General features: G+C 32.8%; 1 protein-coding gene across 2 annotated transcripts; it reads left to right on the plus strand.

Annotated features, from left to right (window-relative positions):
• Window positions 1-12: 12 nt before the first annotated feature.
• LOC128167029 (tyrosine-protein kinase SRK2-like) lies at window positions 13-15331 on the plus strand. Of its 2 annotated transcripts, none has more exons than XM_052832524.1 (11): window positions 13-171; window positions 3322-3595; window positions 4645-4750; window positions 8332-8445; window positions 8707-8810; window positions 9096-9248; window positions 9828-9980; window positions 10349-10608; window positions 11015-11168; window positions 11395-11526; window positions 12877-15331. In XM_052832524.1, the coding sequence occupies exons 2-11, from the start codon at window positions 3424-3426 to the stop codon at window positions 13080-13082; spliced, it is 1554 nt and encodes a 517-aa protein (XP_052688484.1). In that variant the 5' UTR covers window positions 13-171; window positions 3322-3423; the 3' UTR covers window positions 13083-15331. The 2 variants fall into 2 exon arrangements, with proteins under 2 accessions (XP_052688484.1, XP_052688482.1); XM_052832522.1 differs by having other exon boundaries at window positions 12533-13019.
• The last annotated feature ends 1272 nt before the right edge of the window (window positions 15332-16603 follow it).

Raw genomic sequence — 16603 nt, forward strand, 5'->3', positions numbered from 1 at the left:
AGTGACTTCCCCTTAGTTCTCATTTGTGCCGCTCTCCGTTCGGTGTTTGAGGAGTTTACATATTACTTCCTGAAACTTTCTTCCACCTACTTCCCAGAAAGATTTTGTGAGACTGTGTTAGTAAAATGAAATTCAAAGAGTTAGAATGGAGACAGACCGATACATGACCTGGTAAGTGTCTTATGAAGAAACATTGCAATGCCGTATGTCAATTTTGGTGGGGACAGAAAAACTTCCTTGTTGATTTATGGGCTATACCCAGGTAAAAACATGGCTGAGCTGTCAGATATGAAAAATGTTGCTCTAAAAATTGTTTGTTCCAGTAGGATAGAGTGTCTTGAATTGACTACTATTGTACTGTTTTTAAGTGCATCTTGTAGCATGTTGTAGGGTGCAGAAAATACCCAGTCGAGGGATCTTCCTACTATTTCTTCTTAGATTTGACTCAGTTAAGTTTAAACAACTTACACAGTATATAGATAACCATGAATTCAATTTAATACAAAGAGTATGAAAAGATAGTATTGAAACTTTTACCTGAATAATATAGTACAGTAAACCAACTTTTATTCACAACAACTTTATTTGACGATTAATCAGAGATAAATCGGTGACTGAATTTCATGATCAAGATATAGATTATCTCAGAAATATAAAACCTCTTGTTTGCATCAAGAAATATTCATCCTGATGAGGCTCTTGTACGAAAAAGTTGCAGGTTTACAGCCATAACAGATTGAAATTAGAATTATATGGTACCATTAGAGTGAAAAGAAAACCTTAATATTGTAAGATACCATGTTGTGTATAAAATATTGTACTCCTGTTGATGCAATTTTTTTTGTTATATGGTATTCTGATAAAACAGTTTTAGTCAATTGTTTTATTCATATGAATGCTCTGTACAATTACAATCATCATGATCAATATACACATATAGAGAAATCCCACAGTTTTGCAAGTACATATTAATATTGAAGGATTTAGATTTTGTTAGAGTATGAGTACAACTTCATGAAATACCAAGAGGTCCTAGCATTTTATGTTCTAATCAACATGGGTATTTCACATTTTGAGTGAATAATACTTTGTATCCTTTTATATTATACTCATAGTAACTTAATTGGAACTATATAAATTGAGGGTAAAATTGCAAAATATGCCAGTTTTGTTTAGTGATATTTTTTTTTTAGCTGTAGTTACATCAGGGAACAAGGAAGATCAAATCACATTGTTCTCATTTTCCATTAGAAGTACAGATGTAGTAAGAGTGCCAACTCTTTAACTTTTTATAGACCAGGATATTCCTCCTCCATTATCTATCAATTTAGAAGTTCCCTTTTGCTCTTTTGAATGTTTTGTTTGTTTTAAACCCACCCAAAGATATTGAAACCAGGACATGTAAGCAGTGGCATATTTACTAAATTTTATACAAAGTTTAAGAAGAGATCAAATTGAATCTAATTATAATACATGATTGTAATAACTTCCATAGCTCCACGGTTTTTGATGTTGCATGGGAGTAGATAGTAGTTTAAACATTTTTTTGATTGATGAAGAAATAACAATTTACTTGTTCGTTGATGTCACGAACACTTTGTTAACCTTCCATCTTTGACCATCTTGTAATTTATTCTACCATTTCTGTACAGTACATGCATTTACCACCACAACATGATGAATTTCCCCTTCTACGTTTGTTCAGTTTACAGTTATGGGATGGAAAAGGCTTGAAATTTTTATTTCCTAACATTGTTTTGTGCAAATTTTACATTGATCTATTAATAACTGATGTAAAGTGTGAACTGTTTCAAGAGCTGCACATATGATTGATGATAAAGTTCAATACGAATAGAGTTAATTGGTAAAATATCATTTATGGTTTTAGAAAATCACTGTTACTTAAAGCTGAATCACTGCCCTGTAACATGAATAATGCCATTGAGTTTTTACATGTTTGGTTATGTATTATCAGCGTCCTTGTTGGGGGTTAACAGTTATGGACAAGATAGGATGTGATCTACATGACTTCAGAAAGACATGTGAATCAGATTAGCTAGGGATTGAATGTATGGAAAACACTAAGGAAGTTATATGATACAATATTATGACCAAAGTTGCGATTATATTTAAGTTTATATATACATAGTATGATATTTATATATATGTGTTAGGTTAGAAGTTTGACAGAAAAGATGTGAAGTTCAGAAATGCTATGCTTGGATTTTAGGATGTGGCATAACCATTTAATACTTTGATACAGGAGAAAATAATTGAGCAGTGGATATTGTAACTTAAACAGCTAGGATTTTGACACAATATAATTATACAACAGTTGAACATTCTCAAGCACAAGTTTAGTCATTTCCTTTTACCTTATTTTTTAATTCAAAATTGTCATTACTGCAATTTACTCCAATTGCTTTAACTAATAAGAATTAAAATCATATTTCAATTCTTATTTTATTAATAAGAAATATATCTTTGATGTTAGAACAAGAATAAACAACATGCGTTTGGCCCTTTTCGCCCCCATGTTTTTGTGTATTGACATGTTGTTCAACAAGGAAGTGAAAATTCAGACATACATCTTGTCAGGGTAGGATAATGGCTCTTCACTTCTCACTTTAATACTATCACACAACGACGAGGACTTTAGATCAGAAAATATCAAAACTTTCATTCAATGTACAGAGCTTTAAGTCAGTCTCCCATTCTGAAACAGGAAGAGTCTGTAAGTGCCTTTTCAACAGGTTCCTCGCTATAAGTCAAAGTGTCGCCTGGCCTTGTGCATGTGCTGTTTTCAAGATAATTTGGAGCAGTTAGTGCACGCCCTATTTAATGAATCAGCATGGGTAATATGGTAAAATTTTGAGAAATTTCTTAAGAGTCCCTATTTATACATGTATTACTTAAAGGACAAACTGTAATTTGTCAACTTTTTAACATGTATTTTAGCATTTAACCAATTGTTAGAGTATCAGGCCTGTTTGTATCCTTCCTGAAATCATTCTAAGAGCTTATGTTAAAGTTTTTCATTGCACATTTATTCACCAGTACTTGAGTTTTACCACACTGAATGCAGTGAATGTAATGAATTCAGTTTATAAACCAAGGTTTGTTAGCCGTTGGAAAAACCATTGTGAAAAGAATTACCAGTACATATTTTTATCCTCTCAATATTTATGAAATATGATGACAATTGCTGTTGTCAAATTTTTTTTTGATTTCTTATCTTTTGAAGCTTTTATTACCTAGCTCATAGCAATAACCAAGTTATTCTTGTATTTAATTCATTTATTTTTTCCCTTTTTTCAACAGAAACTCTGACTCTACACACACTTTAACCCGCTTTCTGATTTGTGTGATTCTTGGAACTAATGTGAAACTTAGTGACAGGATTATAAACAGTGTTGTACAAATATGGGAGCTTGTTGTGCCAAAAAAGCACCGAGTGATACAAAACTTACGGATATAAGTGCTGTGAATGGTGAAACAGATAGCAAGACGGGGAATTCCAACAACAAGAGTAAGGGGCGTTATACCAAGGACCCCACATCCTTGGCAACACCTGAGCCCCAACCTGCTGCCCCAGGTAAGACTAGTTTTCAACCAATCGTAACTACTTGGCCATTTTCATCACCGCAAATAACTTTTTATCGGTTATGGAAAAGGGCGAGCGTGATCCAAATGGTTTTTCAACCTGTATCGCTGGCTTAGTACCATAGGCTATAGGCTAACAGAATCACTTTTTTATGGGTTTAAATAAGCAAAGTTTCCAGTCTTATTGAGCACTGGCAATGTATAGAAAACTGTTAACATTCTGGAATTCAGATTTTATACTGTCTATTATATACTTGTCACAACACTGTCCCTGTTATATTTTTTACCATACATGTAAAATGAGTAAGAATTCACTCCAAATATATCATAATGTGAAATACAGATGTACTGGTATTTGTAGTTCATGTGTACATGAACTAAACCATCATATCTTAACAGGTGGATTGTGCAAAATTAAACTTATTTGAACAAGTTTTATGATTTTTTAATTTGCATCAAAACAAATTACATGATATATAAGTATATCACATATTGGAGCGTTGTTGAGTAAAGTACATTTTGAAGTTTTGCCATATATGTAACATGATAAAACAAGGAAATATCTCTACCACACAAAAAAGAAAGAAGTGTAGAGAAGTTTTTATTACACATCACCTCATGTTTTAGTATCAGTTTACACAAAACATGACTACATGTGACATAGGAATGTCAGCACCTGTTTTATCCCTGCATATTATGTACTTACTCTCAGCCTGAATGTCACTATAGGGGAAATTATAGATTATATATTGATGAGAGCCATTTCATCATGATGGACTTACAGTTATATTATAAAACATAGAAATAGTACTTATTTAGGTGCTATACTTTCTAATCTTTTAAAATTGTTTTTCTTTGGGAGGGGGTGGGGGGGTGAACATATATCAAATATTATAATGCACTCTGTTGAAAAAAGTTATCTCAATGCACATGTTTTGAAAAGGAAAGCATACTGGGTATATTTATATATTGAAACTGTTTAAGACTATTCTTTGTCTTTGTTCCTCATCGAAGTGATTTCACGTTGACATTGTTTTGCAGCTGTATCCTACAAATCGTCTCTACGAGCCTTGTACGACTATGACGCCAGGGCTGATGATGACTTGAGCTTTAAAAAGGGAGACCTTTTATATCTACTTGATGACAGGTATTCATTTACTCCAAGTCTCTCTCTTGTAAGATTTACTCAGATATACATTCTAGCACTCAACATTTTTTTTGCTTTTTTTCTGCAAAATTTGGCTCTGGTTTGAATATTGACTGTAGATTTAATAAAAATAGGTACCCTGTCATCTTTATTGATGTGCAAATTTTCTCTCTATTGGTAATTTAAATACATGTAATGTAATTTGATATCATTAGTCAGATTTGCAATCCTCTGAAAGGAGAACCATTTCCAGTTGTACAGGCAATTTGTAAAATGAAACCATGAAATGGAATTTGATATTATACATGGCAGTTAGGAGAAATCTTGCATTAAGCAAATGTTTAAAGATGGATACTATTGACATGATAGAGCTATGCAGAGCCCGAAAATTTCCATTTACCATTATTTTGGTTGATTTGGTCCCCTGATCTATACCATTATTTTGGTTGATTTGGATCTACCGTTATTTTGATTGATTTGGTCCCGTGATCTACCGTTATTTTGGTTGATTTGGTCCCGTGATCTACCGTTATTTTGGTTGATTTGGTCCCGTGATCTACCGTTATTTTGGTTGATTTGGTCCCCTGATCTACCATTATTTTGGTTGATTTGGTCCCCTGATCTGGAACTCTGGATTTTGGTTTTGTCCCAAGTTCAAGATTTATTTTTACATGTAAACCATTGAATTTTTGGCAAATAGGAGATCAGAGATATCAAAATATTTTAGTTTCCAATCTTTTAACCGGGAAAAAAAGACAACTGTGTATCGATCAACCCAACATCTACATGTATACACATAGCCACATACACTGAGCCCCATGCCTTTAACTATCGCATTTGAAATTGTTTATCATAGTATAAAAAGTGATTTTTCAATTCAATATTTGTTTATTATACTTTTTAAGAAATAAAAATAGTAAAAAAGCAGGATTTATTTTTCTATTGTTGTTAGAAATATGTACCGGTACACGCTTTGAATTAAATTGAAAGTCGACCAAATCAAGCCATCCTGATCCATCCCAGCCCTGTAAGAATGTAGTTACTGTACTGTGTGACATGAATAAATTACCGGCATACGCAGGTACATTGTCCATAAGGGTATTAATATCCACTCATACAAATACATGTACATCCAACAAATCAAATGATACACTAGCAAGAATTCAGAAACTTTTTAAAAAAAGGTCATGGAGCCAATTCAAGATAATAGATGGTATTGGATTTTGTTTAGATAGCTATTTGTGTTGTGGTTAATATGGGGACGAAACCATGCATTATTTTGACATAATGATCATGTGACATGCCATTTTCTATTGCCTGTACATGTATTAGAGGGGAGAATGTAAATATATGGTACATAGAAAACCCTTTATAGATAGCTAGATAGCTGTGACAGAGTCCGAGAAAAGCACAGGTAGATTATAGGTCTGTACGTCAGTAAATGCGTGTTTGTTGGCCGTCGGTCTGGTTAATCATTTGCCGCTGTTGTATATCCTTATTTCACTTCCTCCTTCATCGAGCGCGGCATCCTGACTGATCTGTCTTAATACATTGGACATGTCTGATTTAACATAAGCTTGTAAAACAATGAAGGGTCAACTCTTAAACAAGGAAAAAATCATTCACTTAATTTCATGTTTTCTGAGGATAATAGGAACTGTCTTTAACTTTGCATCATTTTTTTTTATTGTTGTTGAAAGTGACATATATATGCAGTTTTAGACAATAATCTAAAAGCTTAAATATAAACTCAAAACTTCTGATTTTTCTTAGTTTGTTCATACTTCAAGACTTAATTTTGTGTTTTTAAATAATAGGAAATGTACTTCTAGCTTTTCTGCAAATTTCTTGCAATGTCCTTGAATGTATACAATAATTAGTCTTAAAACTGCCTGATACCAAATGTTACGTACAATTGAGTATTTCCTTGAGTGCAATTTTTTGCTTTCTATTTACTAATATACCCTACACTTGTAAGTTATAATGCTAACATGCTAATTTACTTTTATGGTACATGCATAAATTAGATTTTTTTTCAATGAATTCTGTTTTGTGTGTTTTACTGGGATGAAATATCAGAAATGATATTCTAAAAACACAATTAATTTATTATCAGTTAAAAAAAAAGATTACCAGTGCTGTAGTTTTTAAACATTAAAATATTTTAACAACAAATCACAGTTCGGATATTTTTCAACAGACTTATACCCTATTAATTCCCCCTCCCCCTCTAGTACTCTTATTTATAGCCTTTATGTTAATGCAGATAGTTTTGTGGCTAAATTGTACATTTAAAGTAAAGTTAACCAGACATGATAAATATGAATTCTTAATTGTTGTATTTTGGCCTTGCTTTCTAGAGTATCTATCTGAATTGAAGATCTTTGTAAATACAGGTTTATGAATATAGGCAATATGATGTATGGGGTAAATGTTGTGAACAATGTGGGATCGAGTCATATCATCTCGAAACTCAAAACAGCTAGGGCAAGAAATGTTTGAAAATTAACAAGTTCATGCACTCCACAAATGCAAATTGTATACCCCCACCAAAGTTACTCAAACAAAGATGATTCTGGCATGGCCAGATAATTCTTAGCAAAGATGTTGTACCCCGGTAATTCTAAAAACTATAGGGTTATTTCTGGGAGTAAATAGAATACTTGTAATGTTTATGTTCAAAAGGAGATAGCTTTAATTCATTGATATCTCCTGCCTCTGTTTATTGAACTGAAAGAGAAACTTTGAACTATTCATCATTCAGTACAGAGTTTATCCTTTGATAAAGGATGATTTTACGGAGAACAGTTTGATTACATCCATATACATCACAATAATTTTATTTTCATTTCTGTTTTAGTCATGGGTATGAAAACACAGTATATATGCCTTACGAAATCTGAATTTATATGCTATGATAATGAATATGATATGAATTATAGTACATGTACTGATGATGTTTACACGTTGATTCAATTGACTTTTCTTCAACATGTTCTCATATCACCTGGCTGGCTTCCGATGTTATTTTATTTTTCTCTATGTATAAAGGACCTCTGTACTCTCTAGTTTACAAACATTAAATGCACAGAATGAAGTACCATATGTAATTCACTGATTATACAGTAAACCTCAATAAAATGAACGGTTCAACCCATAAATACCGGTACATGTTAATGACAAGTGAAACCACTTATGTATTTTAATTTTATGACCTTGAATATCCTTTGACATATGCTTTACTCTATTTTATATTCTCTTGTTTACATATACTTCCTAACAATCAAGTCGTCAAAAATGGTACATGTACCGGTACATGTATATCCTTTTTGAATTTTTCAATGTACTAGCTGTTGGCATTTTGATTTCTTTTTTAAAAAGTATTTATTGATACTATAATTATGCAAAAAATATAACAATATTTCAAATTATTATTTTGTCCAGTCAAACACAGAGTTTTGATTAAAATAAGTTATCAAAAAATCATCACGAACCCATAGAAAAAGAAAACACTAATACAGAAAAATAAACCATGTACGCTTATGAAACATTTGACTGAACGTTTAATCTTTTTGTTTCAGCGATTCCGATTGGTGGTTTGCAAAACATGCCAACCCTAACTACAGCAACACAAAGGTTGAAGGATACGTCCCCAGGAATTATGTGGCCAAGGAAGACTCTCTTGAGTCTTATGAGTAAGTCTGTCCATCAACACATTTAATAATGCAGAGTCTGGAAGCAAAATAAGAATAAAAGCAAGATAGATAGACTTTAAGCAGTAATATTGCCCTTGCTTCCATAACAAAGAACCTTTTAATAATATCAGGAATATAGCAAAACCTAATCCCTCCCCCCTCCTTCCTCATATATGTACATCCCCTGTTCATTGTTTTTGCGAAGAAGACATTGTTGATGGTTAAAGGAAGTGAAATGACTGTCGGTTTTCTGTGTTACAGCTGGTTCATGGGAGCTCTCTCTAGAAAGGAGTCGGAGAGGCTGCTACTCACCCCTGGAAATGAGACCGGATGTTTCTTGATAAGAGAAAGTGAAACTAGTCCAGGTTTGTTCTTCAGTTGAGGAAATGACATGTAGTAAATTTATCTTCCTTGAAGTTTCTTTGTTGAAGTTTCTCAAGATCTTGAGAACAGATTAAATTTCTTCTTGGAAAATTAAAACAAGAGATTGTCCAAAAACAGAGAATATTGTGAGGACTGATAGATTAAGAGAAAAGATTAAAAAATTTTTTTTTTTAGAAATTACTAGGGTTATCCAAAAACAACAAACAGTATGACCAATTGTTGTTCAGTAAGAATTTGCATGGACATTGTTTTGTCTTTCTTTTAAGGAAATTATGTGCTATCAGTGAGAGATTACGAAGATGTCAAGGGAGACACAGTCAAACATTACAAAATACGCAACATGGACAATAACCGTGGTTACTACATCGCAGCTCGCCGAGTCATGTCCTCTCTACCAGAACTCATCAATCACTACTCCGGTAAAAACTACATGAAATTGGCTGTGTGGATATCATTATTTTGTTAATACAATTGTTGTTCAATGTTACCCAGAATCCAGAAGCATTGTTAAGATTTGAAATTTCTCGCTTTATCACACAAGTACATATAAACAGTAATGTACACATCAATCAAACCTCATCATCTCAAACCCAATGGGACAGAGGAAACATCTTGATATATCTAAAGATTTGAAATACATTTGTATACCATACAGGATAAATACACTTGTCAGAGAAAAAGTGGTTGGGATTTCCAACCCACTTTGATATATTGATAGTACATGTATTTGAGATACAATTTGTATTAATGATTAAAATATCAAAGTTCTACGTATTACATTGTATATGATATGGGTAATAACCTTGCTCAGTGTCATTTTTATCATTAAGTACAAATCAACTTTTAATATATGATTATAATAGATACAAAACTTGAACGTACATAATTATGGTGCACAATATAGATATGAAGAAACAAATTGTATTAAAGTTAATTGATGTATTTGCAAGTACATGTAATAAGAACTGCAAATCGACAGTAAACTTGTGCTCTTACAGGTCAGTCAGATGGGTTGTGTCGGCAGTTGACCAAGCCTTGTCCTAAATCTAAACCTGTCATTAGTCTGAACAAAGATGCTTGGGAAATCCCCAGAGAGTCACTAGAATTCAGCAAGAAGCTGGGAGCAGGCCAGTTTGGAGAAGTGTGGAGAGGTGAGAGAATGAAACCAGTATGCTAACAGATCAATTTTCTTGAAAAAAAAAAAACCAGGTACCTTTACTCCAACTCAGTGAATTTTTTAATTCTGTAAGAATGGAATACTTTACACTTGTATGAGTTTTGTCTGCAAACATGAAGCAGCAAATACTATTTAATGAAATAAGTATTCTTTTTAATGATAAGCTGTTCAATGAAAGTGAATTAAAACCACTGTGAAGTCTAAATGCCTTGTTGGCAATTTTTCAACCATGAATTGGAAAGTGAACACTGGTATCTAATACATGTTTTGTAACATCAATACCTAACCAGATAATTCAAACATGCAGAAAATTTGAATTTTCTCTATGCCGAATTTTATCAGGAAAATGGAACAAAACCACAGATGTTGCCATCAAAACACTGAAGCCTGGCACGATGTCCAAGGATGCGTTCTTGGAAGAGGCCAACATCATGAAGCAGTGTAAGCATGACAAGCTAGTCCGACTGTACGCCGTCTGTACGGACGTGGAGCCCATCTACATTGTCACGGAGCTGATGTCCAAGGGAAGTCTGCTGGATTTCCTGCGGGACGACGACGGACAGAACCTGAAGTTTCAACAGTTAGTGGACATCGCTGCTCAGGTAAGGGACATAATCAGCTAAAAGGCATGCAAGTCCAGGGAGCTTATTTTATAAGAAAAATGAGACCTATTTTTATCTGTGTATAACAATCGAGAGTGTCATACAAATATGACATATATCAAGTTTTAGATTCATGTTATAAGATTTTATCCAACAAAATGACAGTATGTGGTGAAGAGCCTTATATTATGATAAGATGACCATATTGTTCTGCACTTGAAATAATGACCAGTCAGACCAAGCTCTTTAATCCTGAGTTGTGGAGTGAGTCCAAATAGTGAAGTTAGGGGTTGATCAAAGGTCAATTTGGGTATTAACTGAGAAGTCTTCAATCAGAACATGACTCAGCATCAGGAGTGGTCAAATACTGTTTAGATGTAATTTTATTTGTGATAATTTACTTCAGATTGCAAGTGGTATGGCATTCCTGGAAGAGAAGAAGTTGATTCACAGAGATTTGGCTGCGAGAAACGTTTTGGTCGGCGACAACAACATTGCCAAGGTGGCTGATTTTGGTCTTGCCCGAGTCATCGAAGATGATGAATACAACCCCAAACATGGTATACCAATTTATATATATATACCTACATAGAAGTGTTCTCAGTCCTAGCTGTTCAGAGAGAAATTATTGGTTTTTAAAAATTTCCATAATTAAAAATTTATTTTGGTGATTTTCCAAAAAGACTCCCATTACCAGCACTTTAATCGTCAATCGTTATTATGTGACACTATTGGTTTAGGCATTATTTAAAGAGTTTATTTTTGATATTCTGCTTCCCTGTATAGGCACCAAGTTTCCCATAAAGTGGACAGCGCCAGAAGCTGCTCTATACGGCCGATTCACCATCAAGTCTGATGTGTGGTCTTACGGAATTCTGCTGGTAGAAATTGTTACACATGGCCAGGTGCCATATCCAGGTACGTATTATCTACTTAGATATGAAGCACGTCAGTTTACTTAACATACTAACTATGTGCGGGATTGTTAAGTCACGGGATATTGAATGGATTAAACTGTACCACGATTGGTGGATTGAAGTGGCAGTTTTAATACTTCCTTGTTGATCATTGTTATCATGTTGTGAATTATGTTTTAATGTTCCTAGTTTGACAAAGTAAATCCACTTTATTATCTTATCTACCTTTACTTATTGTGCATGTCCTCCCTAATCTGTTTTATTTTTTGTTTGCTAAGTCTACCTGTACATGTATACTGGCATGAACACCTTGTCTCTGATAAATTTGTACACTAATGCTTTATGTGGAATAAGAAGATACTTTTTTTGCATGTCCCATTAGTGGCAGGTTTTATTTGGCATTTCTTGGCATGTGCATCAGACAAATATTATGCTTCTGTTTTTGATTGTGTAGATTCAGTTTAAATAAAAACTGAATGATTATTTGGGGAGATTTTGGTAATTTTAAAAAAAAGCATGTAAATGTATTATGCATTTTTTGGAAAAAGGGGGGGGGGGAAAGACAAATTTAACTACTTTAAAAATAATTCATAAATCTCAGTTTTACACTAACTTCTAAAGAGAATATGATTCAGAGATACATGTACATGTATCTATATTGAAACTTAACCCATAAAACGGATATGATTAAAAGAACTAAATTTTATTACCATATACTAATAGTCTAACATTATTGAAGTTTAGAAAAATAAGTTATGTAATCGTTGTATACCGGTATGTGAAAAAGATAGTAAAATTATGGAGTGCACGAAAGATAAAATTTTGAATACATATGTCTGTATACTCAGTATAAAGTATAATAATTATCAAAGGACAGATTTTCTAAAGAAACAATAGCATTTCTTCAGGTTGCATTTTATAGCTTACCTGCCATGTAAAAAATCATAGTGACACTGTATAAATATGCATGAGCAATAGCATGACATCTCTGTCATATACTTTCCTAGGTATGCAGAATCGTGAGGTGCTTGAACAGGTAGAGCGAGGGTACCGCCAACCCAAGCCTTCTAGGTGCCCTGACTCCATGTACGAAATGATGCTCAAGTGCTGGGATAAGAAAGCCGCCAACAGACCTACCTTTGAATACCTGTTCAACTTCTTTGATGATTATTTCATCTCAACAGAGCCAAATTACAAAGATCCTGATGAATAATTTTGTGCTCTTTTGTGATTGGAGACTTGCTCTTACTGTTAGCTTTACTTTTTTTAATCACACTGTAGGGAGTATTAATACTAAAGGAACTATTTTCATCAAAACTGTGATGTTCTGTACGTCTGCTCCTATTGTTAGGTATGGCTAATCGTGAGGTGCTGGAGCAAGTAGAGAGGGGCTACAGACAACCCAAACCACCGCACTGTCCAGACTCCATGTACGACATCATGAAGAAATGCTGGGACAAGAAGCCCGCCAATAGACCTACATTTGAGTATCTGGCCAGTTTCTTTGACGACTACTTTGTTTCAACTGAACCCAACTATAGAGAAGCTGATGAATAATGCAAACTGTTCTGAGTCCCACATTCATTTGTTATAAAAAACTACAATTTTTATTCCTATTGAAGGCCTAAATGGTTCTCAATTTTACTTGCAGTTTAAATAAACGCAAGTTTATTTCCAGCATATGTTAAGCATAACAAAAAAGAAAATCTTGTTACTTGTTGATAATAAAATATGCTTGGTTAGATGTACATATTGACAAGGACTTACATATACTTTAGGCCCTATAGTTGTATTTCATGGTCTATTATCACCAAATGTTATATTTTCTGTATTAACTGATATTTTTACATGTAATTTGATATTTACATGTATTTCACAGGTGAAAAATTGATTTTTACCGTTAAATTTACTTTATATGTATTTACTTGTTATATGCATACCACACAAACACTTCTTTGCATGTATCAAACTAGACCATCCAAGGATAACTGCATAATTATTATGTACTGTGATTGATAACAATGCAGATCAGTGCCACAAAAAGCATGTTTCCATCCAAGTTAGGCTATCACTTGCAACGAAGAGTTAGGCTATCACTTGTAGTGATCAGTTAGGCTATTACTTGCAGCGAAGAGTTAGGCTATCAATTGCAGCGAAGAGGTACCTGTGTTGTTTAAGTATATTACACATGTCCATCAAAATTGTGCCTTAAATTATGTGTAGATCAGTCTTAAGAGACAATGTTTTTTATTTTTATTTTGCTGTGAATGTTCATTAGAAACTTGCAGATAAGTTTCTGTGGAAACAACCTTGACCAAAGATATGTACATTACGATTTTAATATGTCACTAATTAGCATATGATGTGATTATGTATGGAATGAAATGATGAGAAATGTTTGCCATTCATTCTACTTAAAGTGTGGAATACTGAAAAATCACTGATAAATCTCTCTGTATATATTCTTAATTACACATATATGGACCATTTTTAGTGTAGATTTATACTCACAGTTGTCAGCATTGACAGAATATTTGTACCATTTCATTCTTATCCATTCCAGACACAAGTAAAGTTACTATCTGTTTTATTTTTGTTACACGTTATATTGTATACTTTGTTGGTCTTGTTAATATGAAGTAGAAAAGAGAGAGAGTGAGTGAGTGAGCAAGAGAGAAGTATTAACCAGGTGATCTATATTGTATTTATTGCAAGAGTTTTGATGCTTTTATGTCGTCTTTTTACACATATTATGTATATCCATGTACATGTCATTCCAGTATGTCCTTTTGCTCTCTCTGTTTCTTTTGATATTTTCATATTAAGGGTAACTTTTAATCTATGTATTATGTATTGTTGTCTACAAAATGCTGTGCAGGATTCAAATTTTCCATTTTTGATATTTTTTTATTAGTCAAACTAATGCTAATTGTTGTTTGAAAAACATTCACAATATCTGAATACATGTTGATAACCATTACATCAAATCAGAATACAAAATAATATGTGTATATATTTTAGTTCATATTTTGGTCGTTAGTGAACTTGGCCACACCTTATAAGAACAATAACTCTGTCTATTTGTCACTTCCTACATTGTTTCAGCAGCTGAAATTCTGATATATACATCTCTGGTGATAGATATAAACTGCTGTTCAGTGCCTCTGGAACACTCTTTCTTTGTCTGCTAAGCCAGCAAGTGCTTGCCAATCTCTCAAAGAGATAAGACAGCATTGAATTCATGTGTTTAATTTGTGGTTAGGTTGGGTTCTTTTTCAATTAGTGCTAAGCTCGTAAGTCCCTGTACTTTAGATTTGATATGAATTAATTAATTTCTATTCAAAATGTATTGTTTAGAAACAATTCTAGCTGTTTTGATTCATTGGATTCAAGAAATAAGTGTACTAACCAACATACTGTCTTTTTTGAATACTATTAATATGTCATTTCAATAATGTACATGTATATAACAATTATCTTTTATCATCTCTATCAATAATACATTGATATTCATAGTGTATATCATGAAATTTCTTTAATTTTAATTCTAAAGTGTAATGGGGTTTTTTTAAAGCAGAGAGTTATCCCGAGTGGATTTGTAACAATCAAAGCATGCTATGAATATGACTAATTGTTATTTTATCAATAACAGAAAAGAGTGTCAACATTTTTGTTGGAGAGCAGTTTGAAGGCATTTTCATGTGTGAATGTCAGATTTGTTTTGTATATATACATATTTTTATATCTACAAAAATGTACATGTATAGTCACATTTTTATTATATAAATATGTCATTTCATAAGATCTTTTTATTGTTTGTTTTTGTTTTTTTGATAACAAGAAAGATATCTTTTGTTTGATGATAAAACTAGCTGCTTAGATTGCCTTTAGGAGGTACATGTAGCATAAGTCTTTCAGAAGACATTCACTTTAGTAGGGCCATGTGTAAGGCTTTTAAAAACTGAAGTCTTACAGTAAGGTTTGTGTCTTGCTTGATTTTTCATTTATAGAAATTGCCCCAAACTGACATATTATTTTGTTAAAATATTATTTATGATTATGAAATTCAAATGATTTGGCCTGACATCTAGATCAAAGTTTATAATTTTAAACTGCCATTTTGATGAAGATGTAAGCAATTTCATCAAAATATGAACATCTAATTTGTGAAAATTTTAGATTTACTTATTATAGAATTTGTCACCATTTATCTTTTGATTTATTTTCATTTTAATCTCTCCAGAATTATTTTATAGAATCATTTTAAACAGGGTAAAATGTGACATGTCAATATTTTGGACTATTCCTTGAAAATGAGGAAAAAAAACATTTCCAAATCCAACAATTTTATGAAAAACTTATCTTATGATTTGTGCATTCCGCTGTTTCTAAAAAGCCATATTTTACTAGTATTCATTTTAATGAAAACTAATAAAGTATTCTTGTTACCTTCCCAAAATATAAAACTACAATATTTACATTTACAAATATGCTTCCTAATATTAAATCATAAGATAGCAAAAGCGTTAAATTCCGTGTGAACTTTTTTATGACGTCACAATAATTTTTGTACACGCTTATCTTGTAAAATGCACACAAGGAATAAAATTGCAAAATCTGACTAAGACAATGTGATGAAAACTACATATTGGCCATGAGTCTCGATCAAGTGGGCTACTCGCTAGGTGTAATGAAAGCTAAAGGTTTGAATGGGTTTATAGACCCATGTATTGGTGCCTATATATTTAAGAGTCGGGTTCAGCTATAACTAATGATTATTTTAGGTTAATACCAGTATAGTATGTAAGGATATTTCTTCACATTTTTTGGAGTACACGTATTTGCATTATATAAATAGTGCCCGTTTAGGAGGGTAAGAATTCTTTGGCGAACCGTACGCGCTTAGTTTACGTGCATGTAACAATTCGTTGTGTTACCCGTTGCTAAGTGTGTTGCTAACACTGAGGGTAATAGAACGGATTATCAACTGCGTCTAAACCAGTCAGATTTCAGTATTTAACATGAAAGTATAATAAAATATATTGTTACCAAGTCAGAAGTGTGGATTGAGTAACGGT

The sequence above is a fragment of the Crassostrea angulata genome, chromosome 10, assembly GCF_025612915.1.
Source record: "Crassostrea angulata isolate pt1a10 chromosome 10, ASM2561291v2, whole genome shotgun sequence".
Lineage (NCBI taxonomy): Eukaryota > Metazoa > Mollusca > Bivalvia > Ostreida > Ostreidae > Magallana > Magallana angulata.